This window comes from Homalodisca vitripennis, chromosome 1, assembly GCF_021130785.1.
Source record: "Homalodisca vitripennis isolate AUS2020 chromosome 1, UT_GWSS_2.1, whole genome shotgun sequence".
In the NCBI taxonomy this organism is placed as follows: domain Eukaryota; kingdom Metazoa; phylum Arthropoda; class Insecta; order Hemiptera; family Cicadellidae; genus Homalodisca; species Homalodisca vitripennis.
The window spans coordinates 66,985,454-67,012,774 of NC_060207.1; the positions used below are offsets into that span (position 1 = coordinate 66,985,454).

At 31.8% G+C, this 27,321-nt stretch overlaps 1 protein-coding gene across 1 annotated transcript; it reads left to right on the forward strand.

The window, feature by feature from the left end:
- The first annotated feature begins 551 nt into the window (after window positions 1–551).
- LOC124363891 (circadian clock-controlled protein daywake) lies at window positions 552–27,289 on the forward strand. Its single transcript, XM_046819166.1, has 6 exons — window positions 552–708; window positions 18,030–18,122; window positions 22,209–22,356; window positions 22,971–23,104; window positions 24,102–24,251; window positions 26,687–27,289. Exons 1-6 carry the CDS (start codon window positions 630–632, stop codon window positions 26,836–26,838), a joined length of 756 nt encoding a protein of 251 aa, XP_046675122.1. The 5' UTR covers window positions 552–629; the 3' UTR covers window positions 26,839–27,289.
- The last annotated feature ends 32 nt before the right edge of the window (window positions 27,290–27,321 follow it).

Here is a 27,321-nt window from a genome sequence, read left to right on the forward strand (position 1 = left end):
AAGAGATCATGTGAGAAGAGAAATGTGTATACTGCAGCATCGTGTAACAGCGGCACTCAATGCTTCATAGGCATAGAACGTTATCGTTTAAAAAAAAAGAAAAACAGGAATTCGGACATTTTACCATTGTTATTTGTCACAGGGATAGATTACACTATATATATATATATATATATATATATATATATATATATATATATATATATATATCACACTATATTATAGTTTTATCTAATCCTGGAACATTTTAATGCATCTGAGGGCGTTCATAATCAAACATGGTATTGCTTTCAAAATGTATTTTGAGCGGAATCTTCCGAGTGAAAATCATGAACTGAATTACCAGTGTTTAAGTTACGTAGAGATCAGGAAGTAAGCATCTTGAAAGAAAATGACGCAGCAGTGTTGACTGATCTTCACCAGTTCAATGGTTCTGCACTGAAGGACAGTTGTTGACAATGAAAATGAAAACAGCTGACCCCTGACTGACAAGGATGCAATGACAACGAGGTTGCTGACTGAAGATGCAATGATCTTGACCTTACTTGTACTTTCCCTCGGTGGCAGCGGCAGCAGCAGTGGACGCCAGCCGTCAGTCTGCCACACTCTCGCGCTGCCAGCAGACCGAGATGTCTTCCTGCTACTGCTGCTTTCTGCTGCTGGCCCTCTCCTGCCTGGGTCTGGGTGTCAACGCTCAACAACCTGTCCGTAAGTAGAGCTTCTGGTAATTCCGCATGACTAAATCTACTGTCTGGTAATTATGAGCTACATTTTTGTTCGCTATTACTGAGAAACAATATATTTTTGATAATTACAAGAGCGCATTCTAGAATATTCGTTGTACAGCAAGTCAAAATAGTATTATTTTATTGCTAACTATATAAAATGGTCACAGAAATAAGGAAACATACGGTAAAATTTTCAAAAAGAACCATTAAAAACAGAATATTGTGTTGACTCATTATAATTACTACGCGAGGTGTAGATACAACAGATTTGGCTAATTGACCACATGCAGTACAACAAAAATTATAAATTGTATATATATTCTAAACAGTGAAATAAGAAAGGAGATAATAAAACAACCTCATATTAAATAAATAAATTAAATATCTTTTGTTATACTAGATTTTTAGCCACCAGAAATGAAGTTTGGTTGTCATTAAAGGAATAAAAAGAATGCAGAGGTACATTAATGTATATAACTATATACTATTTATATAGTTGAATATTTTGATGGAAAACCCTTGAGATGAAAACTAAAACGAATAAGACCGAGGATGTTTTATAAGGACTCGTATAGTTAAAACTCACTGTAATATCAACACACAATTATGTTTTAGTTCTTCCTTGTATTTAAACCTGGACGTTTTTACTAAATGTTCAAAGACTAGCCACTATACTACAACGAATTAGACATTTAATGGGGGAAATATTTACTTTTATATACACATTGGAACATTATTATACTTGGTATTGTTAAGTTTGTATAATCTATAATATAAGCGATTACTTTTCGATAAGGGCTGGTCTGGTACTTGAAAATATATCTGATACAGTTTCAAATGCAGAAGATGATATCGGAAACAGTTCGAATGAAATAACAAAGAGTAAATGATTTATTAGAAAACTTTATTTAAATATTGGTATTTTATACCAGCATTGGATAATGGAAATTTTCAAGTGCAATATACAGAACTCAGATAGGAAAGAATGAATAATGTTATGGTAAGGAAATATAAAAATATTTTTCTTTTGAAAGTTAAGGTAATGTCTTACTTGGAAATTAACGTACAATTTCAGAATGCAGTTGTCATAATCATCGAATATAAATAAGCGAACTGATATAGAATTTATAACTATATAAGGAGTTTTTATTATAAACATCAATGTATTGGGTTCTGACCTGACCGTTAACACCAATGTTATTAAAGCTTTCACTGCGAAGCGAGTTGCAAGGGAGAGAGGATGGTAGTAGGCCTTTCAGTAACACCCAACAGAAATATTCCAAATACATGTCCTAAATAAGTTTCCGTTATGACTATATAACCCCACATATTATCAAGGACAGTAATATCTCTAAATATACAGATATACATGTACAGTTCAGAGCTTATAACACGTCAAGTAAGAGTCATTTTACAACACAAAATTTGCTACACAATAAATTGATGATGCGTTGGTTGCTCCGAATTGAAAGCAGTGAGTGGTGGGAATATCTCTGATTCTCTCTTGTCCCAATTACCGCATATTACGAATTATAGTGGGTTCGGATTACCGTGACACTACAGATTGTTCCCTAGTTTCACTTTCTATAGTTTTTAAATTAGTTTAGATTCACGGAAAGAACAGAAATACAAAAGTTGATACAAACAAAGGGGGAAAGTAGAAAACAAACGTTGTACACGTCCTTTTATAACATAATTAACATTACTTTAGTTTTACTCTGCTATACATTTTATTTTTAGGATATTAACCTGTCATTAATTCGAAATCCAGTCTACATTTTACAGTTCTAATCTTTTGTTTACTGCTGTACATTGTATATTCTTATTATTCAAGGATTTCTCCCTTAAATATTTTGTTGGAAACCCTCAAAGACCTTATTTTACTATGTGCTTAAATTTAAAAACCAACCTCCGTATGGGGAAATATATTGGTTACCATTTCTCGATTTAAACAATAAAAATTGTCTATTATTAGTCAATCACAAACGCTCGTACGTTAATTTTAGTATACTCGTATTTCCATCAGTACTGTGCACAATTTTTAAGTGAAAACCAGATCTGGCTATAGAAAGGAGAACAGCTCTCTGTGGATTAAAATCCTCCTTCATTTTCAAATAACAAAGGTCCCCTTGAAAACGGCTTGGGCAATAAGAAGGATCTACGCCTAACATCTGCTAAGTAGAAGCGAACACATTGAGCGGGAAGACAGTGTGTTTGCGAATTTGCGACCTCTGGTGTTTCGTAACGTGGCCGGATCTGTTTGAGTTTCAAATTTGTAACATATATAGTAAAAATACGGATTTTTTCAAAATAGTCCTATATCAAAAGTGAAAGAAGAATTGCATACACATCAAAAAATAATTTTTATAGTAAGTTATTTTAATGCATTTCATGATACCAAAAACGGTAGTACGCAAAAAAGTCGTTCAAGAACTATTAAGGGAAGCCCGCACGTTTTTAGTCCACAATCTGAACTGTATGTTTTATAACTTTGTATAGCAAAAATACAGCTGAAATTGTTACACTATTTAAAGCGCATCTTATGCTATTTTCTATTAGGATGTTTTGAAAATATAATCCAAACTGATATTATTTCAGATTTTTTAAATTGGCTGCATTTACACAGTTAAAAAATTCAACAAAGCAGTTTTTAAAAATACTGGAATAAATATATTTTCACACAGAGCTTTTTTGTCATCAAAAAGGTATCCTGAAAAATGCATTTGCATACTTCTATTACATTTTAAGTTATAATCGAACATCAACATAAAAATAATTCAATAGCAACTTTTGAAAAATTGACAAAAACTGAAGAAGATTCTTATATTTTTGCTGTTTACTTAAAAAGTTGGGCCCGTAAATTATTACGTAACATCTCAGGGTTTCGGCAGCGTTACGCACCATTATGTTGTGATGGGGGGAGGGGGGTACGACGCAGTAACTATTAAACCTCAACAATTAATTCTCGGATAGCCTACGTTAACAAGTTTGATTGGTTCCCCCCATCATTTTAAAGTTGGTATTATAACCCCCCTCCTCATAAAAACGCAAGAAGTGTGAACTATTTAAAGGGGATAAAACTTTGCGAAACATAGCAGGTTAATATTTTCTCTATCATTAATTCAAATATTGGTAAAAAAGAATGACTGAGCGGTCCGCTATGTTATGAGCGACTGTCGCGACAAGCAAGTAGATGCCGCATCATCAGTGGATGCGCGTTACAGTATATTTAACAGGCAAAAATGTATTACAGTTGTTAGAATAATATATATTGTAGGGGTGTTAGTGACAGCGTGATGTAATTATTCAGGGAGTTTTGTGTTAGCGTTAAAAGTCCGTTTCAATGGCCGGGTGGGAGCGGTTTGGAAAATCTATGTTTAGCGTTACGTACTTAAGCGAGGGCCCCTTAGTACCTCCAGGTATACATGACAGGTGTACTGGCTCTCCAACTTTTGGAATTTTGTGTGTTATTACATGAAATTCTCAAATCTGCTATAATTCTAGAAAATTATGTACTTCACATACGTGAAAGCACTCTGTGATTGCAGCATGACTAAGAGCGCATGTGAATCATTGAAAGTTTTGCTGGATGTAGTTTCAGTGTTAAATATGTTTGTTGTAAAGAGGCCAAAAATTTAAGGTAACAAAATACTAACAATCTGAAGATTCTACAACTAAAATTCAATCCTCAAATTCTTATGGCATGACAATCATTTTGATTTCCTTAAGACTTTAGGACAGTAATATTTTCCATTTTACTTTCTCTCCTTCTAAGCGGTATGACCCTGTCGTCTAGTATCTATAATATTTATCGGGACGACCAAGTACTGTACATTATTTGCGGAACATTATAGATTTTTAAAGATTAATTGTCTGACAGACGAGTTAGTAGCGGTCGACCTTCATTCTTGAGTTGCAGTTTGACAGTCTGAACCGGACGCTGGCAAGAATTCCTTCTTTTTGTAGTCTTATTTGGATTTATGTAACTATTTTCCTCCATCATAAATTATATTGTAAGATCAAGTATATTGCTTTAATTAACACTAGATAATGTATAGATGCCAATTTCTACACGCTTAACAAATTCTGAATCACAATTTTGGAACGTCCGCTGGGTCACCAAACGTTGTTGAAAAATTTGTCTTTTTATAACAAAATTTATGTACTTCTGCAGAATTGCATTCAAGTAGAAAAGGCTACATAATTAACACACAAGAGATATTCAATGTCAAAATATTCAAATTTATACCGATAACTATAATAACGCGTACCTTGCAGAATTGCATTCAAGTAGAAAAGGCTAGGTAATTAAAACACAAGAGATATTCAATGTTAAAATATTCAAATTTATACCGATAACTATAATAATAACGCGTACCTTGATCACATTGAAATATAAACTTGTTTGGATTCAATCAAGTTAATTTGTTGTTGAAATAATTACAGTTCTAGCTTATGATGCAATTTTTATAATATTTTCCTCAATACCTTTAAACATTGTAATACTTGTACTCACTTTGTACTCCATCATTGTAAAACATTAACAATACATTAATTACAGTAATTAGTAACTATGTATAAATATAAAAATAGGAAATGATTTTCATTTCTAACTAAACTGTTTGCTAAATAATGTTTATCTGGTTATTGCTACACTTATTTCTAATATTTTATGCTTTGGCATGGAGCATTAAAAATAATTGATTCTTTGTGTTCAAATTAAATCCATTTTTAATATTTTTTTGAATTTACAGCGTTTCATTTATTTATATCGTGACGTAATTATTATTACCATAGACAAGCATGTTTCGGACCATAATTCAAATCAAGAGATAACAGAAAAAAGAACATACTCAGTATTGGTGGCGATGTTATCGGGGTGGTAGACATGATTTATTCTCACGTTTATAAAAAACTACGAAACCAAACACACAGATCGCTCGTACATTTTCGCAACAAAATTCACAGCGCGTTGCAAGGACATCTGAATATGGAACAGATAAACATTTGAAAGCCTTCGCCGGAAGAATTTCGCTAACTAATACTAAAAGGCGGCAAGAGACTGTTTAAGGTCATTCATTGAAGTTGGCGGTTCTCTTTCTTCTACTCGGCCAACAACTCAGCCGTGATGCTCACTACTCGGTTTCGTGTGCTGGTCTTCTAAACGTTAATGTTTTAAGAGTCTACTACTGTATAGATAACTTTTTATTTTACTATTTTTCACATTAGATCTATACTGTCACATATTTTTTCACACGGCTGTTGTATATTTATTACAACATGAACCCCAACAGCGTTTCTAAGAATGTCTCATAACTCCTAAAATTAAGAGTTGAAGATATGAGAAAATTCCTGTAAGGTCTATTGAAACAGAATAATGCTATTGTGTTTACAATAGGACTTTAGTTGTATTACTTGTTTTTAACACCAAATACTTTGTGGCATTTTGGAGACTTATATACATGAAGTAACACATCATATATACAAACCTAAAGATGAAGATGTGATTCTAACTTTCTTTCATTGTTAAAAGGAAGGAAAAATCAATATTTTTATAATTTTATTTTTATAGATAAACTATAGATAAAGGCATAATACCAAATAAATGAAAAACAATACTAGTCTCATTTTTTTCTCTTTATCACAACTTATGGGAATAAAAACCTCCAGAACCGCATTTACCGTATTATTTTTATTAAATCCTGATTATGTACTAGATATATGTAGACGGCTCCATGGAATAAATATTGAATAACTTAGTAGAAGTATTGGATTACTATACCTAGCCTTCTGCTCGTATCTCTTTCTAGTTGACATTGACTAGTGTTAGTGCAGTGTAACACGAGTGCTTCCTGTTGCTTTTCTCCTGTTTATTTCTGTAATATATATTTATATAATTACATTTAGCCCCGGTGTAAAATTCCATAATTATAAACATTCCTATGAAAAAGTATTTCCGCTGTTCAATAGCAGAGTTAATGTTTTATAGATAAGCTTTCGATTATATGCAGCTAATTACACGTAGATGAACAAACTCACTTCGGTCAAAACCATCCCCCTTTGATATAAAAATTATACAGGGTGGCGCAAAAGTCACTGGACAGTTGGTTAAAAGAAGAAAAAAATAACAGCAAGACGTAGTACAATAGTTTTCATCCGTGATGTTGGTATTACTAAATGTTGGTAATTATGCCTTTTTAAGTTGGCAATACAATGCAATGAAACACACAACAATCGAACTAGTGAGTTCATCTGTGACACGTGTTTAAAGCTGACCCGTGTCAAAAACTTTCAACACGATGGTGCTCCACCACATTACGCCACTGCCGTTCGCGATTATTTAAACGAACGTTTCCAAAGAAAAGTTATTGGTCGAAGGGCAGATTGACATGCCCCCACGTTCACCAGATATCACACCAATGGATTTTTTCCTATGGAGAGTAGTCAAGGACTTTGTTTATTCTCGAAAGCCTTATACTATTGACGAACTGAAAGACTACATACATGACGCATTTTATGATTTGGACAATGATTTGGAATATGCTGTAGAGTTTACAGCAATATTCCAGAAAGACTTCAAAGATGTATTAATGAAGACGGAAAACAATTTGAATATAAAAAATAATTGTAAGTATTGTTTGTAATAAAAAATAATTTCAAATAAATCTAGTCTTGTTTTAACCAACTGTCCAGTGACTTTTGCGCCACTTTGTACATATTTTCAGCCACTTAATTTTCAACGAAGACCGATAAAAATGTAGGTACTTCCTACTCCTCATCACTTGGATAACGATCACGTTGTCGGATGGCCAATTCACTTACAGTCAATAATATTAGGTTTTCAGGTAATATTTGGCTATATGCTCTAAAAACGTTTTTGTACAGACAAACCAACATTATAATGGTTAAACAAAACAATATTGAGTATTCAATAACGACTAATGTTAAAAAATATTAAAACCTACCCAACTTAAAACCGCATCTCGGACTCGCTTAGCAGGCATGTAACAATCATAATATTTGTAGAGTTCAAAAACAAGATTGGTATACAGGGTGTTTCCTAAAGGTGTTCCAATATTGTGGTATTTTGTTCTAGACGTGAAAATGAGGAATTTAACATAAAAAATTACGATTGGCTGCCATTTTGAAACGGGTAAAGATAATTTGTTCATTTTTTCTCTCAAATGGGCATACAAAAGGCCAACACAACTGCAAAGTTTCATAACTTTATCTTTACTGGTATAAAAGATATAACTTTTTTGGTAAAAATCACATACAGACAGATAGACGGAAAACTAAAAGTTTTAGGACATACCTTCATATGCAGTTTGTTGCTCATTTTCACGTCTAGAACAAAATACCACAATATTGGAACACCTTTAGGAAACACCCTGTATATATATATATATATATATATATATATATATATATATATATATATATATATATATAAAGGCTAAATCTGGAGTAGTTGTAACCTAATAAATAGATATATTCCAATTACGAAATTCCAGTAAACCAATTTCTACGAAGTAGTTAATGATTGTAAGCTCATTTTAAAGCTCAACCTTTACATTTGTTTTAGTCTCATTAGTGTTCTAAACATCACCCAATCGTTACTTGTTTACATTGTTAACCCAATGTTTTAGATGTTTTTACAGATTGTTTCCTAAAGATTTTTGTTAACGGTTTATGAAAATGGCCCTGACATGAACAGACACACTGTTTTAAGGAATGTAACACAAATATAATCAATTAAGTTGGTATATGACACTGTTTTATCTTTACTATTAATCATTATATACATTTTTATTACTATTTATTTTGTCCTTGACACCTCGTGTTGCGTAAGAGGATTCGTTCAGGCTGCATGCAAAATTTCAAGCCTACAGCAACAAGTCACAGGTTAGTTTATTGTTATTCTGCGGTTTTCTAGTTGCAATCATGGTTTACTAAAGCTAAAAAAGCCAAGTTTCTTTTAATTTCAAATCCTATAGAGTGACACGCAACATTTGTAATATATAAATATAGCAATATACAAAATTCCAAGCCTACAGCAACAAGTCACAGGTTAGTTTATTGTTATTCTGCGATTTTCTTGTTGCAATCATGGTTTACTAAAGCTAAAAGAGCCAAGTTTCTTTTAATTTCAAATCCTACAGAGTGACACGCAACATTTGTAATATATAAATACTCGTATAGCAATATACAAAATTTCAAGCCTATAGCAACAAGTCACAGGTTAGTTTATTGTTATTCTGCGGTTTTCTTGTTGCAATCATGGTTTACTAAAGCTAAAAAAGCCAAGTTTCTTTTAATTTCAAATCCTATAGAGTGACACGCAACATTTGTAATATATAAAATATAGCAATATACAAAATTTCAAGCCTATAGCAACAAGTCACAGGTTAGTTTATTGTTATTCTGCGATTTTCTTGTTGCAATCATGGTTTACTAAAGCTAAAAGAGCCAAGTTTCTTTTAATTTCAAATCCTATAGAGTGACACGCAACATTTGTAATCTATAAATACTCGTATAGCAATATACAAAATTTCAAGCCTATAGCAACAAGTCACAGGTTAGTTTATTGTTATTCTGCGGTTTTCTTGTTGCAATCATGGTTTACTAAAGCTAAAAAAGCAAAGTTTCTTTTAATTTCAAATCCTATAGAGTGACACGCAACATTTGTAATATATAAATATACAAAATTTCAAGCCTATAGCAACAAGTCACAGGTTAGTTTATTCGTTATTCTGCGGTTTTCTAGTTGCAATCATGGTTTACTAAAGCTAAAAAAGCAAATTTTCTTTTAATTTCAAATCCTACAGGGTGACACGCAACATTTGTAATATATAAATACTCGTATATATACAAAATTTCAAGCCTATAGCAACAAGTCACAGGTTAGTTTATTGTTATTCTACGGTTTTCTAGTTGCAATCATGGTTTTACTAAAGCTAAAAAAGCAAATTTTCTTTTAATTTCAAATCCTACAGAGTGACACGCAACATTTGTAATCTATAAATACTCGTATAGCAATATACAAAATTTTAAGCCTATAGCAACAAGTCACAGGTTAGTTTATTGTTATTCTGCGATTTTCTAGTTGCAATCATGGTTTACTAAAGCTAAAAAAGCAAATTTTCTTTTAATTTCAAATCCTACAGAGTGACACGCAACATTTGTAATCTATAAATACTCGTATAGCAATATACAACATTTCAAGCCTATAGCAACAAGTCACAGGTTAGTTTATTGTTATTCTGCGGTTTTCTTGTTGCAATCATGGTTTACTAAAGCTAAAAAAGCAAATTTTCTTTTAATTTCAAATCCTACAGAGTGACACGCAACATTTGTAATCTATAAATATATAAATATACAAAATTTCAAGCCTATAGCAACAAGTCACAGGTTAGTTTATTGTTATTCTGCGATTTTCTAGTTGCAATCATGGTTTACTAAAGCTAAAAAAGCAAATTTTTCTTTTAATTTCTACAGAGTGACACGCAACATTTGTAATCTATAAATACTCGTATAGCAATATACAAAATTTCAAGCCTATAGCAACAAGTCACAGGTTAGTTTATTGTTATTCTGCGATTTTCTAGTTGCAATCATGGTTTACTAAAGCTAAAAAAGCCAAGTTTCTTTTAATTTCAAATCCTACAGAGTGACACGCAACATTTGTAATCTATAAATACTCGTATAGCAATATACAAAATTTCAAGCCTATACAAGTCACGTTATTCTGCGATAGTTGCAATCATGGTTTATAGCTAAAAAACAATTTTCTTTAATTTCAAATCCACAGCAACATTTGTAATAGAAATATACAAAATTTCAAGCCTATAGCAACAAGTCACAGGTTAGTTTATTGTTATTCTGCGGTTTTCTAGTTGCAATCATGGTTTACTAAAGCTAAAAAAGCCAAGTTTCTTTTAATTTCAAATCCTATAGAGTGACTCGCACCATTTGTAATATATAAATATAGCAATATGTAACATTTCAAGTCTATAGATCAGTTCGTTTTGGAGATATCGTGCGGACAGACAGACAGACAGACAGACAGATAGGAAGACATATTCAAATTTAACATTTCCAGTTCAACGCTAATGCTCAGCTCATAAATACTATTAATAAAAATTTGTTATTCATTGCCTTGGAGTTGGAATTAAGAGATAACATTGACTGCTGTAATGCTCAAACCTCATTTTGAGTTTGTCTTTGCTGAAGTATTCCTCATTCCATTAAAGATCCTTGTCAGGAGAAGCATTTAATTCAATAAGAGCATAATAATAATTACCGTGCAATGCTTTGCCTAGAGAGATTTATTTTGTAAAATAAGGCATATTTAACTCATCAGAGCTGAGGCATGTGATATGTTGATAATGTTAGTGTTTTAGTTAGAGGCGTGTTTTTAAAACATTATCGCTACTTTTAGATTGTCCATATAGAGAGTGGGAAAATTAGATTTTAGATGAAGAGCCGCTACCATATACAAAGGGGTTGACCTCCATGAACTATTAAAAACCCATTTTTAATGCAGTTAAACTTAAAAAAATAAAGTTATGAAGTATAAAAATTAACTAATGTTATGCCTATATTTCCCAGATGTTTTGTAAGGAATGTTTTTATTTTTTTTCATATATTTAAAATATCAATTACACAAATACTATTTATTGAAAAGTTGTGTAAAAACTTAAATGTATTAAGCAATTATTTTTTTATATTTCAATTGAATAAACGGACCAGACTATTTGGCAAGATAAACAAGCCTTTTTACAAATAGTATTTATTGAAGTACAAACTTAAAAATAACAAATTGCGATCATCAACTGTTATTATTAATTTAATTATCTGCACGTTGCAAGTTTAGAAATAAATTCGAGTTCAAAAATAATTCTAAATTCACAATTTGTAATTATTTTATTAGCTAGCAGCTAGTATTTAATATTTTAGTTATAGTAAAATTAGGTTACAATATAAACCCATAGTAACGAATTTTGCTATCTACCAACATTACACTTTAGGTCACTGATCAATTAAATGTTCAACTTATTTAAGATTGCCTAACTTCAACCTGGTTTATTACTTTCGTCTGCAAGTACACACCACTCGTTTATCTTTTACATTCGACGATACTTTTACTTACCTCAGCGATGCCTTACCTAAGAAAACATTACTCTCTCAAGGTGTTACGAAGTTTCGCATATTGCGTTCGAAACTTGGAATATTCAGCCCGATGACAACAAAACAGAAGAGGCTGTAAGGTCAGCTATAGATGAAGCACATGATTTGGCATAATTGGTACAAATATTGTTGGTCACCAATCTTTTGAAGGCTCCTTGAATGGAAATATGTACAATAAATTAATTTATTATCAGTCACTTACCCAATTCGTTTATAGTTCTTATAACGGAGCCAAACAAAAAGTGTAATACAGCAATATCGTTCTCCTCCGCACCATTCTCTGATTGTATAAGTTTCGCTAGACCAACAGTTTCGATGGAAATGTATAGGGAGGGAGGGATAGCGTTGCAACTAAGAGCAGTAATAAGAGCATTGGATATCATCTCACCAGGCCAACTACTGCAGGCGACATGAGAGGATAGAAGAAGCGATACTGTTCATTCCGAAAAAGAAACTTAGCGTGTCTGAACGATTTTAGTGCCTGAATATAATATTTGATTGCTATAACTAATACAACCAAATATAGAACGCTGTAATGAAGTTGAAGGCAGACATTTCAAACACCTTCAGGTGTGAGAGACCCATTTTACAAATGTTATAACCTATACCCGACGTACCAATGCTTTGATCAAGTGACAAATGTTTTTATGTTTTTGTTAAACATTATGTGAATGCAAATGATTACAGGAAATAATTGTGTTTCAAATCGTGCACCAAAAATCCAGATTATCTTTATCCATTTTAGAACATTTAAATGAAAACATACTTTGTTTTAACTTTTATCTAAATTGATGTACCACAAGGCACAGATTTCTATTTAAAACGTTTTACTTCAAGTTTTATTTTTCCTAATGTTTAAAATGTATGATGTTTGAAATATGGAGGAAAAGTGTATTTACTTCATAATTTTCAGCCAGGATTCCATTAGGAATTCTAAAAAAAATTTTTTTCTCCAGCATACAACAAATTAGCACTACAATAAAGAGTAAACATTTTGTATCGCTTTGGTATATATTGTAGGTACGGTTAGCCGTAATAAAAAATAATCAGGTAGTTTCCCATACCGACTCCAATCCTCCAAATGTGTCATGTTGGGGCATATAACTGAGTTACAAATAATTCCCCCGGATTCTTTGGAGTCGAAAATGTTTCGTTATAATCAGAACTTCTATTTTGATCTATTTAGCCGATATAGAGAACCTAACTGGTCTTATACACTGTATATAACCTATACAGTTATTTGCCATCGAAGTAGTACAAGTTTTAATATTAATTTACTCTATTTTATGAGCTTGTCTATTTATTAAGGAAATAAAAAATAATCAAGTGAATACAATTTTAATTCCTAATTTAAGTCCGATATCTTTTAACGTGCATTTCATCCAGCTTTTTATTATTTTATTTTACAATTTGCTGATAAAAATTCAAGTCCAATCTTGACTAGTGGTATCAAAGAATCAATTAATGATGTAGAGACATCATACGACAATTCTAACGTCATGTACCTAGTACGTTCATATTAAGTAACTCACTAAATTAACTAATTTCTTAATCGCACATGTTGGTCTTAATTCATGAAGACGATTCATTACTTTTTTAAGGCATCTTTTCCAAAATGTATTAACTGGTTACATTATTTCGTTATGAAATATTACCGATAGTTTGCCATCGTTCAGTGAAACAATAACTCAGTAACACTACGTTTCGAGATCTGAAATCTGATCTCTTCTTCAGGTAAAAAAAACTAACCTAATACATAATTACAAACTAGGTTAAAATAAAGAAATCTTAACCAAAACTTTATGGCACGCCTAAGTCAGGAATCACAACCACAATGTTGTTTGGCAACCTCACTAACTCTATAAACATGCACTTAATAAAGAAACTATACACAACACTAATCACTATGGAATACAGGTCACAATACGTCTTCATTCGTCTACTAACCACCTACGAGGTGGTTCCTGTTTCCTTCACAATCCTTATATAAGAAATTGTTGTCTTATATCGTCAAAAATAACCTTCAAACAAAGTATTACCGATAGTATTTAAAATAATTACTTATAATATTAATTTCGATTTATCAAGAGCAGGATCAGTAGAACCTTCCTTTATTATAAATAACATGCAATACGATAGGTTCAACTACACACTACGCTATTAGGCCTTATAACGTAAAACAAATATTGCTGTTTCACGGTTGGAAAAAATATAGCTCATGAAAATACTGTAGGTATTCCAGTTTCTCTCCCTAAAATGCCCAAAGGTTCCTAATCAGTTTCCTTTAAGTTGTTCAAATGCAGCGTTAAAGTAATATACAAAGGTATCAATTGTTATCGCTCCCTTGAACACTTCACCGTCAATAACTGACATTTCACAGTCCTTAACAAAATCACGTGACTTTCGGCCAAGGGTTCTAATGGTCTTCAATCGAGGCCTTCAACTTCCCGCCAAAATATTTCACTGTGTTGTAGAAACCAGTGTATGAGGATTACAGAAAAAAACACTCAGAAATATATGAAGAGGAGAAAAGGAACAAAAGAGGTTGTAACCACAAATGTGTTAGTGGAAGTTGTAGCTGCAATTTCGCGCCGATTATGTTGAAAGGTTAGGTCAGGCCTGCGTGCAGGAGGCTGTGGCAGTAAGATAGTAAACATTGGCTGTGAGGTAATTCAGCTAACTGTGGAGTGACGTAATCGCGAGTGTCAGCACTTTCTACTGCAGAAGAGCTTCTACAAATGTCAGCTTTTATTCTGCATCACACACGTTTCAATTGAGATAATAAACTTGTTTCTTTCATAATAACAGTTGTGCAAATTCCTTTCGCACTGTTATTTCTTATGAACCTAGATGACCCACACAAGAATGGAAACCTAAACATTACATTTATTAAACATTTGTTATGAATGGTTAACTTTTCTACTAAGCCTATTTATTAAATATTTAGTAGTATTAAGAAATTTTAAAATGCATATTTTGTTTTTGCATAATAAGTTTTAGATTTAATAAAGGTTTTTACGTATTAGGAACAAATATATTAGGCTCAATTGTAACAACGTGGTTATTATAAATTACATTCCAAATGTATGACTTTAATTTTAACTATCGTATTATTAATAAATTTACCTCTGGACCAAGCACATATAATGAAATCTTACATTAGGCTAATTTGGTTCACATTATGGATGAAATAATTTTTAAAACATAAAAGAAATAGAACAATGTAAAAAATACATCCTACAAGTAAAAGATCGAAAAAGCTAACGTACATTAATAATATGAATGCCAGGCTTGGTTAAGTAAGTGATATATGCTAAATATTTGCTGTAAAAACTGTGACTTTTGTTTGGAAAGAACTGCAGAAGAAGAACGACAAAAGTTGAAACTTTGTTTTTTATATGGAAATAACGAAAACTTGATGTACTGAAACTTGTCACTTTTATTAAATAATAAATTAATTTTCGTATGGTTGGACAACATTAGACTATACATACACTGCCCTAGTAATCTGCGTTTTCTCTTCTAATTATGTCAGAGAGAAAACAGTTACACATAAGTCATTAGTAAGACTTCGTATGCGTAGGAGAGAGTTCAGACTTGTCTGACCTGCGTTCTTAATTTGACGCTTCTGAACAATATTCCTATCAAAATTTCTAAGATGAATTATTTTCAAACCGAGTTATTTTGTATTTTACTGAACTAAACTCTGATTTGATCGTTAATTCCTTTAACATTAAAGAGTGATCTCTAAGCGAAATGATAAATTATGAAGATTAAAGAAAATTGCCATATCTCCCCTACGCACTGTGAAATACAGCTGATTGCAGTAATTAATTATTGTAATATATTATTCTTAAGTTCAATTAGAATCAGTTCCGTAGTAAATCGGAGAGATAGTTTTGCTATTGACACCTCCAGAGTTGCATTTAATCGGCTTGGCGGGTTTATTTCGGTATTAGAGAGTGAAGAGTACAGACTGAGTACATAATTATGATCCTCGCCACTAATTTATGGGTTTATTAACTGCTGAAACAAGATTTATAAGAAAAAGGGAATGACAATGTTTATACAACATTTAAGTGACAGGTCCAAGGCGTATGTGCGAGCTTTGATCATTTACAGAGGTAGATACTGTTAATGTTTTCTTTACTCCCAGACAGACGTCCTAGAAAACGAATATAAAATATTTTGAGGAATACCTAGTTATGTTCAACTTGGAACTGTTAGACCAACCTTCTTGTTTTTTATTTACGAGCATTTGTTGTTCTAAATTAATAGTCCATATAATTTAAAACTACATCCACTCTTCAGATATTTCAGAACTCGAATATCAACAAATCATTCCTTAGATCCAAAATAATATAAAACTTACATAACAATATTCCCAAAACACTTAGTTATCTGTCATCATAATTTTATTGGTTGAGCATTAGCGACGGCCTTTCACTCGAGAGGGTGGAACATTTTCATTTCTGATAGTATATCTGTTTGTCTGTCCTCACGATATCTCGAAAACGAGCTGACCTATAGACTTGAAACTTTGTATGAAGCTTGATTTATATATAGGCAGCACTGACACTGCGTTCAATGGCTGGGCTTTAACCAATACTGTTTATAATAGCAGAATAAATAAATATATCATCAAACTAAGTACAATCATAGAGATTTAAAAATGTAAATTTTCATTCATAGAACAAAAAGAAGAAATTACAGAGTGAAAAATCATTGTTAAAAGTAGGTGACAAGATTTTATTTCAGCGCTCTTTTACTCAGTAGTAGCCTACCCTCCCTAGCTCATCGGAACTTTTATGAATTGAACACAAATGTGATTGTACTCGTTTCTTGTGGCAAGACATCTCGTGAAACATTGTATCTGTAGACTTCACATTATGCATGAAACTTTATTTCTACTTAGATAAGATTCAGTTCTATGAAGGAGTATGCCCAACCAGGGAACTTGGCTGAGTATTATTGAAGCTTGAACCTCTTGCGAATTTAATGGAGTTATATAGACACGAAAGCTTGCATGCAGGCGGAGCGTTACTCGACATGTAGTGTGGCGTACTCCTACCTTGTCTTATTTCAATTCATAATTAATTGTATATACTAAATTTAATAATATTCTGTCATAATATTCATTGGTACGAATAAAAAGGTAATATGGAATCCATTTAAACAGTGTAATTGTTAATTTCACGAGATCTAACAGAGCAGGACAATTTATCAATGAACATAAAAATAACTAAAAAAATATGAAAGGTTTGTAAGATTACTAGCTAAAATTGAATAATAAATAAATGAGAAATAAATTTTTATATTATTTAAATGAGCATAAATGCTGTGTGATTTCTCCAATTTAATTTGACAGAATCAGTGAAGTAAAAATGCTCATCTCTTCTATGTACATTCTATATTGATCAAACACGTTAATGGCTTTTGTTTTTCTTCTTAAAATATGGTTGCCGCTGTGTTAGTTTGTATAAGATGTTACACACCAAATTTTAAAATATACACAAATTTAAATCCAGCTAATTACAACATTTTCAACCAAATGCTAATTGATACTAAGATTAAAAGTCATAGAACATTTTATATTGTGTAATTTAAACATTGTAGGTATATCAGTGGAAGTTTTAAACGAAAAATATACTACATACGTTTATACGATTTTTGTTTGTTTGAACTACAAGATATTATACGAGAGCTCGTAACAAAGACAGTCCCTTAAAATATCTTATGAGATAGTACATGAAATCTGTTGTATATTACATAAATGTAAAAATTTAAATAAAATTATTCAAGTCATGAGCCAACACACACTGTGTCAATTATGCGCAATTCGCAATAATTGTAATTTATACACGTATACAATTTGCATTATTACATTGGTTAAGAACTGTAATCTATAACTGTTTAATGACAAATTTATTGTACACTTGGCTCTGTGATGTTACATCTAACATTTTTAAAAATCCTTAATTAGTTATTGTATTTATAGATGGTTATAAAATAAATACGGCTACATTATATCAAAACTAACTATTCTTTATTCAAACATTCAAACAAAACTGACTACAGTAAAATATGTCAATATTGTATTTTTTGTTTTAGCCGCTTATGTGAAGCAATGCAAGAGAAGCAGCCCAAAACTCGAAGAATGTCTGATAAAAGCACTTCACCATGTGAGACCATATTTGGTCAAAGGTAAGCAAGCCTACTTAAAAACATTAATACTATAGTTTTTAACAATGCAGAAGAATAATCTCAATCCACTTGTATTTGTTTCCTAATTTCTCATTAAAACATAGCTCGCTGTCTCTGAAACAGTATAAATATTATTTATATTTTTGGCAGTTGGGTTTATATCTGTACAAATTTTTTGTAAATACATGTTAAAATTGTTGGGTATATATACAAATTTAACATTTTGGTATTTTAACCCTTTTTGTTTCGTTCTAATCCATGACAAACTAGGCAATTTCTGTTTGGGTTAATTCCTCTACCGACTTCACGGAAAACTAGGTTGTGTTCTTAAACAATGCAAATTGGCTATGGAAATTTTACCTCTCGGACCAGATGCAATATTAAACTCAGTGGAGTAAATAATATGTGGGAACTGTAGGTTAAGTGTGTCATAAAAAAATAATCAGTGTAATCATCCAAAAAAGTTTCATATCTTTTGCTCTGTGGGAGGGATTGGTTCCCTGCTAGCACAGAGGAATAAAACGTTTTCTTACATGTTATTTAAGTATTTTGAATCTGGTTTATAATGAACTACTATTATATGAATGGAAACATATTTATGCTGTATTTTACGAAAGCCATTTTAAAACAGGTAAATGGTGAGTATTTTTTGGTAAGTATCTCATATTTTAAATTGGAATATATAAAAAGGCAATAAATAGCCACTTTTAAAATATATTGTACTCTATTAAAACCCTTTGGATTATTGCATATTAATTTGGACAGTTTGATTGGTTGGGCATTTGCCGAACTAATAAAAAAGATAATTTCAATAAAGAATATTGTCTCAAATTGCCAACTCGATGTTAGCCTATGATAAAGCCATATTCATCACTGTTGGTCGTATTGACCGTTGGTTGGTTAAGCTTCAGTCAAGCACGATACAGTTTAACCCACTTCAACTTATCTGTATAGGTGGATATGTGCTATTGAAAGTTTTGGATTAATGTCTGTTCTCTGAAGATAGCTTTTACGACGTGGTGTTAGCCGGAAAACTTAGATGTTAGTTTTTTCCTAAATGTCGGAAAGGTCTGCAATTTTCTACAACGCTAAGTCCAGGACGTTTTAAAATGTCACATACATTATATGACGTTACCTGTGATATAAATCTTCCAAGAATTCAATGAGGGACACACGTACCTCGTAGTTGTTTTGTTCTGCCAGTAACTCAGAGAGCACCAGACGCGACGGGTGGTGTTGAGCGCAGATCCCGACTATAAGAAACCGGTTGATCTCGGGCTTATTTATGAGAAAAATATTCCAAGAAGACTGGACATTAAATGACCGAGCACTTTGTTTATGGCTCGACTCTTTGTTTCTTTGAGCCATTAATCTGCAATAAACCAAAATGAGCTGACTCCCCGGTGCTCGTGCACAAATGCTAATGACGTAATGTCTGTCGGCATCCTCAGACAGTAACAGTTTTTATGAGCATATCTATTTTTGCTCGTATCAAATGACTAGACATTTTATTCAATACTCTGAGGTTTTCTATAAATTGAAAAGGTTTTTAAATAGCTCCTATTGACTGTTTTCTAGTTTACTTTTGAATGTCATTTTACAGCCCTGCATGATTTTCTAAATATCACCAAACACATCAAAACAGATCAATAAAATGTGGTCTCTTAATGAATTATTTTATAATTTTTTAAAACATCAGTACATTAATTGACTACATTGACTTTATTGGTTGTTTTCTTCGAAATGGAATGTAAACCGGTTCACCATAATTGGTGAAAAAAGTTGTTACTGATCTATATAGTCAACTGAATTAAAATTCACATATTTACATCCTTACTACACTTTTTAACATCCAATGCTAAAACTGTGTTTTAAAATATCAGTTAGTAAAATAACCTACATGTTATGTACAACGCTATACTCTCATATAAAAACACATTTTTACGAAACTGGAGGAAAACTTGCATGCTTGACATTTGAAACACTGACAGGTCTCGGAATTTACGAGTCATTTTCATAATTATTACCTTATTTGAGCCATATAAACAATTAACAAAAACAATTTTTAGGTCCCTTAAAATAACAGTTTTGTTCAAATATTGCACTAATTCTAAATTAAGCATGCTAAAAGTTTAATTTTAAATATGGAATGAAACCAATAGACTATGATTTTAGTATTTTTAGATTGGTACACTCACGAAGTATATACAGTATCTCCACTCTCATTTTAATTTTTATATTAAACTTAAATTTTTACAAAACAGTAATGGGCTTTTGCATTTTTGTTTTTATAGAAAATAACACCTTATTGGCAACTAGTTTGACATGGCGTATATGGGAACTATTCCTTGTCAACACTATTACCTACTCTCTCTTTGTTGACATTTGAATCTTTGCATACAATGTAAAATGTAGTAGATTGTTTGGAAATCAGGAAATACAACAATGTAATATTTCTTTCTTTTTTCTTGTGTTTCAAAGTAATCTGAGATGTAAAGTGTTTACAAATGTAATAAGTGGAACAACAATACATAGTCGAAGTCAATACTAACGTAACAACTGGTAAATGAGGAAGTTATCGGTTGGGAATATAAAAATCTAAATGTAAATTTCACAAGATTACTGGAAAGTAGCTTATAGCTTGTAGTTTCCCTTGAATGTAAAGAATTTATAATCTTAAAAATATGTTTCGGCCAATGCCCATTCTTTAACCATTAGTTCAATTATATATCAGGTAGTTAAACTCGTCCAATCGTCCAGTTGATACGATCACATAATAACCACTCTCAGCCTACATCACACTTAAAGCTCTCAAGGTGAAGTGTTAACATACTAATTATGCTGGATCTTTCCGGTATTAATTGCTAGAACAGGCTCAAATATAACGACTTTAGATTACCGAGCCTAATGTGCTCTCTTGGTTGTAACCTTCCATTAGCTACAGCAATCAGGTTCCAATGTCATTGTCCCCATGAGCATTGCCTCTGTCATAAGGACCACTGCTGAATTCATTTAGCCTGCGGGCTTTCTTGAACAGTAGAAATGCCCATAAGTTAATTGATCATTGGTCTCCTGAAAATACAAAATAGCAGCCTACAAATTCCTCTGCAGGCCAAAAAGAATTTATGTAGATATGGTCATCGCACAGTGGAGAAAATGAAGAGAGGAAATGTTCAAAACTTCATCTTTTTGGAAGAAGTAGCAGATTATTCAATGTTATTAATTTGATTGCCATAAAAGTCTCATAATGGATCACTAAAACAATCGTTTTTCATCACAAAAATACATCTAATTCCTCTAGGAATTTGGTCATAACATTGAAAGAGGCAGGGTTACAGATATATCCTGTTACTCTCTACATGTGGCTTCCTCAAATACAACTTATCCACCTATATAAAAACTGAATAGCTGTAAAAAGATTTTGTTTGAAACAAATTGTTATTTTACAAAACAAGATGCATCTTACTTTGCATAGGATCACGCTTGGATTAACATGGAACAAAAAATATTTTTGTACAAAGTAAATGATGTAAAATTCGTTTGTATTTTATATATTCCAATTCTGATTCATCTGTATCTTCCAAATTCACCTATCAATACTTACAATAATTTGTCAATAAAATCAATTCATTACATCCTCAACAAATCTTTTTCTAACCTAAAAAATACAATTTAGCTATTTTAATCTTAGTATTATATAGAAATCTGTTTGAACTTTAAATGTAATTTTTTAGACTAAGAAGTCCACTCTATATTTGCTATTCTTTAAATTGACCATAATCAAGGTTAATAAGGTAGGAAATAAATTCCTCTAGAGATTCTCTGTTCATATTCTACTTGCACTATAAGCATTAAAAGTGTTGTAAGTGGCTTGCATCATTCTCAGCAGCCTTCTTTATCTTTGCTTCTGCTTAGGAAACTTATAATAGAAGATTCAAGTTCGTTTAATTTAATTACATAAAATACTAAAAAAATTTATATTATCCTGGCCAACTCTGTTTATATGAAAGTTTATGTTTGTTATAATTTTCTTTGTTTTATAAGAAAGAAAATCTTTAAATGATAAAAATGAAAATTGTTTTACAGGAATTCCTGAGATTGAGATGCCAAGTGTGGAGCCATTCATTCTAGACTCCTTAACTCTATCACTAACAGGAGGAGAGAGAGGTTATAAGATCACTTTAAGAGACATTCACATGTATGGAGCCAGCAACTTTACTGTCTCCAGGCTCAAGTAAGCTAATTCCCCTGCGTTGGTTTTTTAACTGTATAAAGCTATACAACGTTAGAATTTAGTATCCACTAATGTACTCATATATTTGGTTATCATTTAATGAAATTTAAAATAATATCAGTGGCATTCTATATTGCTTGAAATTCTTTTATGAGTAGCAGAAAAGAACAATCCTAACAATACAGAAAAAGGGTGATTAGAAAGAGATTAACCTCTTTTTTTATTTTTTTAAGTGCACCCCAACGTTAATTTGTTTCTGATTTCAACAGAACAGAAAAAATGGAAAATATTTCTTTATTGGTATCTAGCTACTTGCAAACACATCTTTTGACGAATCAAATGTTTTGGGAGGTGGATGACCTTTAAGACTGGGGTGATTTCCTATCTCAACATTTAAAAATAAAATTTCCCCTTTTCCAACTGTGATATATAACTAGAGAAAAGTATATAGAATTTTGGCTCAAAATGTAGATGGTGTGTGATGCAAGAACTTCGAAAATAACAAACAGGTACAAGAATGCTAATTTAAACGTTATTGGATACATAGATAAGATGTAAATATAAAATTTGATTATATATATCTGAATATTTGTGTTATATTGTAATAATTACAGACTGAGCCACAATGGGCAGCCATTTGAGGCTAAAATCCACATCCCCGAGATGAAGATTGATGCCAACTACACGAGCAGCGGAGTGCTGATAGTACTCCCGGCCAGTGGAGGGGGACTTTTCCATGCTACATTGGGTAAGCACAGAAAACTGTATGGGTCTGAATACTATCCCTGTGTTTCTCTATGGATTTGTTGGTTCTTGTAATATATAATTGCAGGATATTAAAAAATCTCTTAAACAATGGAACTTCTAGGTACTAAATCAAAGTAGAAATACGTTAGAAGTTCAAAGCATGCATTGAAATTCTGCTAAGGAATTCTAAATTTTATCAGAATATTTAATATTTAATTGGTTTTAGATTTAGAGAGGAAATTCAGCATTTGTTAATGAGCAGAAAAATTTAGTGTTTCTTTTTATGTTGCACCTGGAGTAATGGAATATTCGTGATGCATAGAAGGGATTGGTGAGACATGATTCCTAGTAAGTAAAATGCTATGAAAAGTAATCTCATCCATTTCAGGAAAAGGGAAGACTGGCATTGTTATAACTGTACAGTGTAGGCCACAGTGCTTGGGACCTGGTCTGTGTGTGCCCATTTATCACTTTCCCCCTCCAAACGGCATACACTCATTTTATGAAATCAACATCTTGTATAAAAAAATAATACATATTTGTTTTCATTTAAAACATTGGTTTTGATGATTTTTTTCATTGTTTACATTTTCTTGAGGTCAAGTAAGACAAAGTGATTATGAAAGTTAGATTTTTAACAAGATGTACACAATTGATGATGGGGGATATTCACTATCTCTATTGCACTACCTCTCCTACACTCCCAAGCACAGTGATTCTCACAGTACCGGTTGAAGCAGGCTGGTTGGCCATGACTCCCCCAGTTCTAGACTTCCTGAACAAACTTTGACAGTGAGTGAGTTAAATTCATGCTATCTATCTTTCTCTGCAATGAACTAGCACTTTTGGTTTAGATTTGAGATATTTAAACACAAAAATAATAATTATTTCAATGGCCCATAATAATTTTGTTTTGTGCAAGAAATGAACCTTAGTGAAAACTGATTTAATCTCATAACTTTAGCTCTGGTGAATTACTCTACGAACGATTGTTTCAGGTAATGTGGCAGCCACCATAAAGGGTTTTGTAAGTTCCAAGTCCAGAGGGGGGCAAGACTACCTCAATGTGGACAAGCTGGACATCAACCTGGTCATTAAGGACATTAACATGAACGTCAGGAAGGTTTTCAACAACAATAGGATCCTCAGTAAGTTTTGATTCACTTGTTCTTGTTGCTGAGGAACTTGTCAAAACAAAGATAGAAATTACAGTATATAACAGCTACTTTGAAATCTCAAAAGTCAATTAAAATTATTTCTGTTTTCTAAGATCATGATGTTGTTGATTGTGGCTACCTGCACTGCATATGTAATACCTGCTCATTATGTAATCATACACATGCAACTGTGTCTTTTACTTTCTCCAACTCATTCTAAGGAGTAGACATAAATAATAAGGATGATGTTTTAAAGTTAAAATAAAATTTGAATAAACAAAAAAAGTAAAAAGTACAACCAAATATATGATTTTGTCAAAAAACAACATACATCACATCTTTAGTATAGAGTCATATTATACAGTATTCGCTTCCAGTAGTGAAAATATTAGTTCCTTCTTTGTCACTGGTTGATAAAAGGTATCAAATAAAGCAGAGAGGGTGGTAATTATTATGTAGCTCTCTACATTAATTATTCTGGTAATTACAAAAGTAATTTCCACATTTAGCTGTTCATTATTGCCAACACCAAAATTATCCATATTTAAGTTTACAATGAGGAATGCTACTTTCAACGTGGTTTTTTGAAATATATTTAGGTACCTATTAAACTAGTTAAATTGGGCCAATAAAACCACTGTTTTATGTGTAAGTATGTTATTAAATAGATATTTAAATAATATGAAATACAAATCACGTTGTTTTCATAAAGTGATATAATCTTGTTTGATATTAGGAGATTTTATTTGTAAAAAGCTAAGTGAATAACTAAAGAAAGAAAAAGAGCTCAGAGTACTTTTCAGAGATAGTTTTTATTTTGCTGGCTTTAGTTAATTTTCCAAATCTCACTTTCAAAGTATTGCTATTATACTCTGAGCTGTTATTTTTGTTCTATTTTTCACTTCACATTTTTACAAACTTTTGTAATATTAATAGCATGTTATAGGTGAAACAAAATGATATGTTATTTTTTAATGTAATTACCAACACCAGCCATTTTACGAGTAATACAGTGTATGACACTGCCTATACTTACACATAACATTGAGTGGTTTTAATTTAATACCTAATGTTGACAACACTGAACAACTAAATGTGGAAATCACTTTTTTAATTACTAGGGTTAATATAGAAAACTACATTATAATTACCACCCTCTTTGCTGTATGTGATACTGTTTTATCAACTAGTGACAAAAAAGAATTAATATTTTCACTACTGGAAACATTTCTGTATAATATGATTCTATAGTAAATACAAGATGTACGTTATTTTTAGACAAATATAATATAATATTTGGTTCTACTTTTTACTTTTAGAGTTTTATCCAATGGTTTTAATTTTAACTCTAAAACACCATCCTTATTATTTATGGCTACTCCAATGAGTTGGTGAAAGTAAAGACACAGTTGCATGTGTATGATTACGTAATGAGCAGGTATTACATATGCAAGTTTAACTCCTATGTGTAAGTGCATTCTCTTACCAAACAAAATCATTGTAAAAATGTCTACTGCAATTTCAGTTTCAAACTTGAATTTAAATAAATAACCAAACATATTTGATTAAAAACTAATAACCAGTTCCATATTGCAATCTTTTGTGAATTAACTGTATTTGGTTTACAATGGTTGTTATGGTTAGGTGAAATACTAGTCCTGAATTATTTATATAATTTCCTGCAGTGAATTCTAGCATCCTGCAAGATACATAGACCCTCTTGATTTCAATACTTTTCTCTACACTTTACCTAGCCTGATACCACAATCTTGTACACTATCTTCCTACTCTTCTTTTTATATGTTCCAACCATTCATCCTATACAATTCTATAATATCTTGTAATGGTTGTTCAGTAATGTAACACTTTTCTGCCTATAGATTATCTGAGAAGAGTAAACTGAAAGTTGTCGTATGGATGGCTGACCCTGATTTAATTTTCATTCATGTGTCTGTCAGTCGATTCAAATTGTGTCAAGCTAAAGAACATGATAAAAATATTACTGTTTGATATTTTTATAACTTCTGATACCCTTCTAATTTAACCCTTACCAAAAGTGACACAGCTAATTTACACAATCTATTTCTTTCTTAGAGGAAATACCTCTATACATTTTACAAAAAACCATGATGTACGATTATACAACGCAAGTTAGATCTCGGCTGTTAGACTATAATTTAATTGTTTATTCTTTACTGCAGTTTAATATCAAATCAATCTGGAGGAAATAACCTAAAATTTATTCTTTCATGAAGACACACACAGAAAATACATGCAAGAGGCTTAATTAATAAATATTAGAATATTAGTTTGGATTTGTGTAATTCTAAATTACAACAATAAAACAGAGCAAGAGAAGGTTTTAGTTCTTTAGTTGTTCCAATAGACTTCATATTGTAATAATTCTCTTTCTGTCTGTGATGTAGCCGAGGCAACCAATCTGTTCTTGAAGGAGAATGGCCAAGAAGTACTACATGTGATGATGCCACAACTAAAAGTCAAGATGGCTGCTGTCATCAAGAAAGTTGTGAACCAACTGCTATCCCACACACCTGTGCAGTTGCTAGTGACCCCGTGAACATTCCAAACTTGTGACAACTACAAAATGTTCCCATGTGATGATGGTCTTCTTCAACCAAAAACTGTTTTGAACCATGTGAGGGGACCATCTTAAAAGAAGACAGTGTAACAAAAGAACAGTACATGTTCTTTACAGTGTAGGCTATTATTCTCTAATGTCCATCATGCATTGACAATGCATGATGGACTTTACAAGTGATAATATAACAAATAATCTCTGTTAAAGAACATTATGTTAAATTGCCTTCATTGTTGTGATACCAGTGAATTGATTTATAATTTAGAAAGAATTGCCAACAATTATAACTTACAAGCTTGCCAAATTTCACAAGATTGTAACTCTATAAAATAGCATTACTTGTGTTATTTTTGTAAATTTCTCTTGGGTGTATGACTTTTCTATATTAAAATAATGTATTTCGTGTAATAAACTGTACTAAATACATGAACTGCCCGTTAGTATTTATTATCACAGTCACTC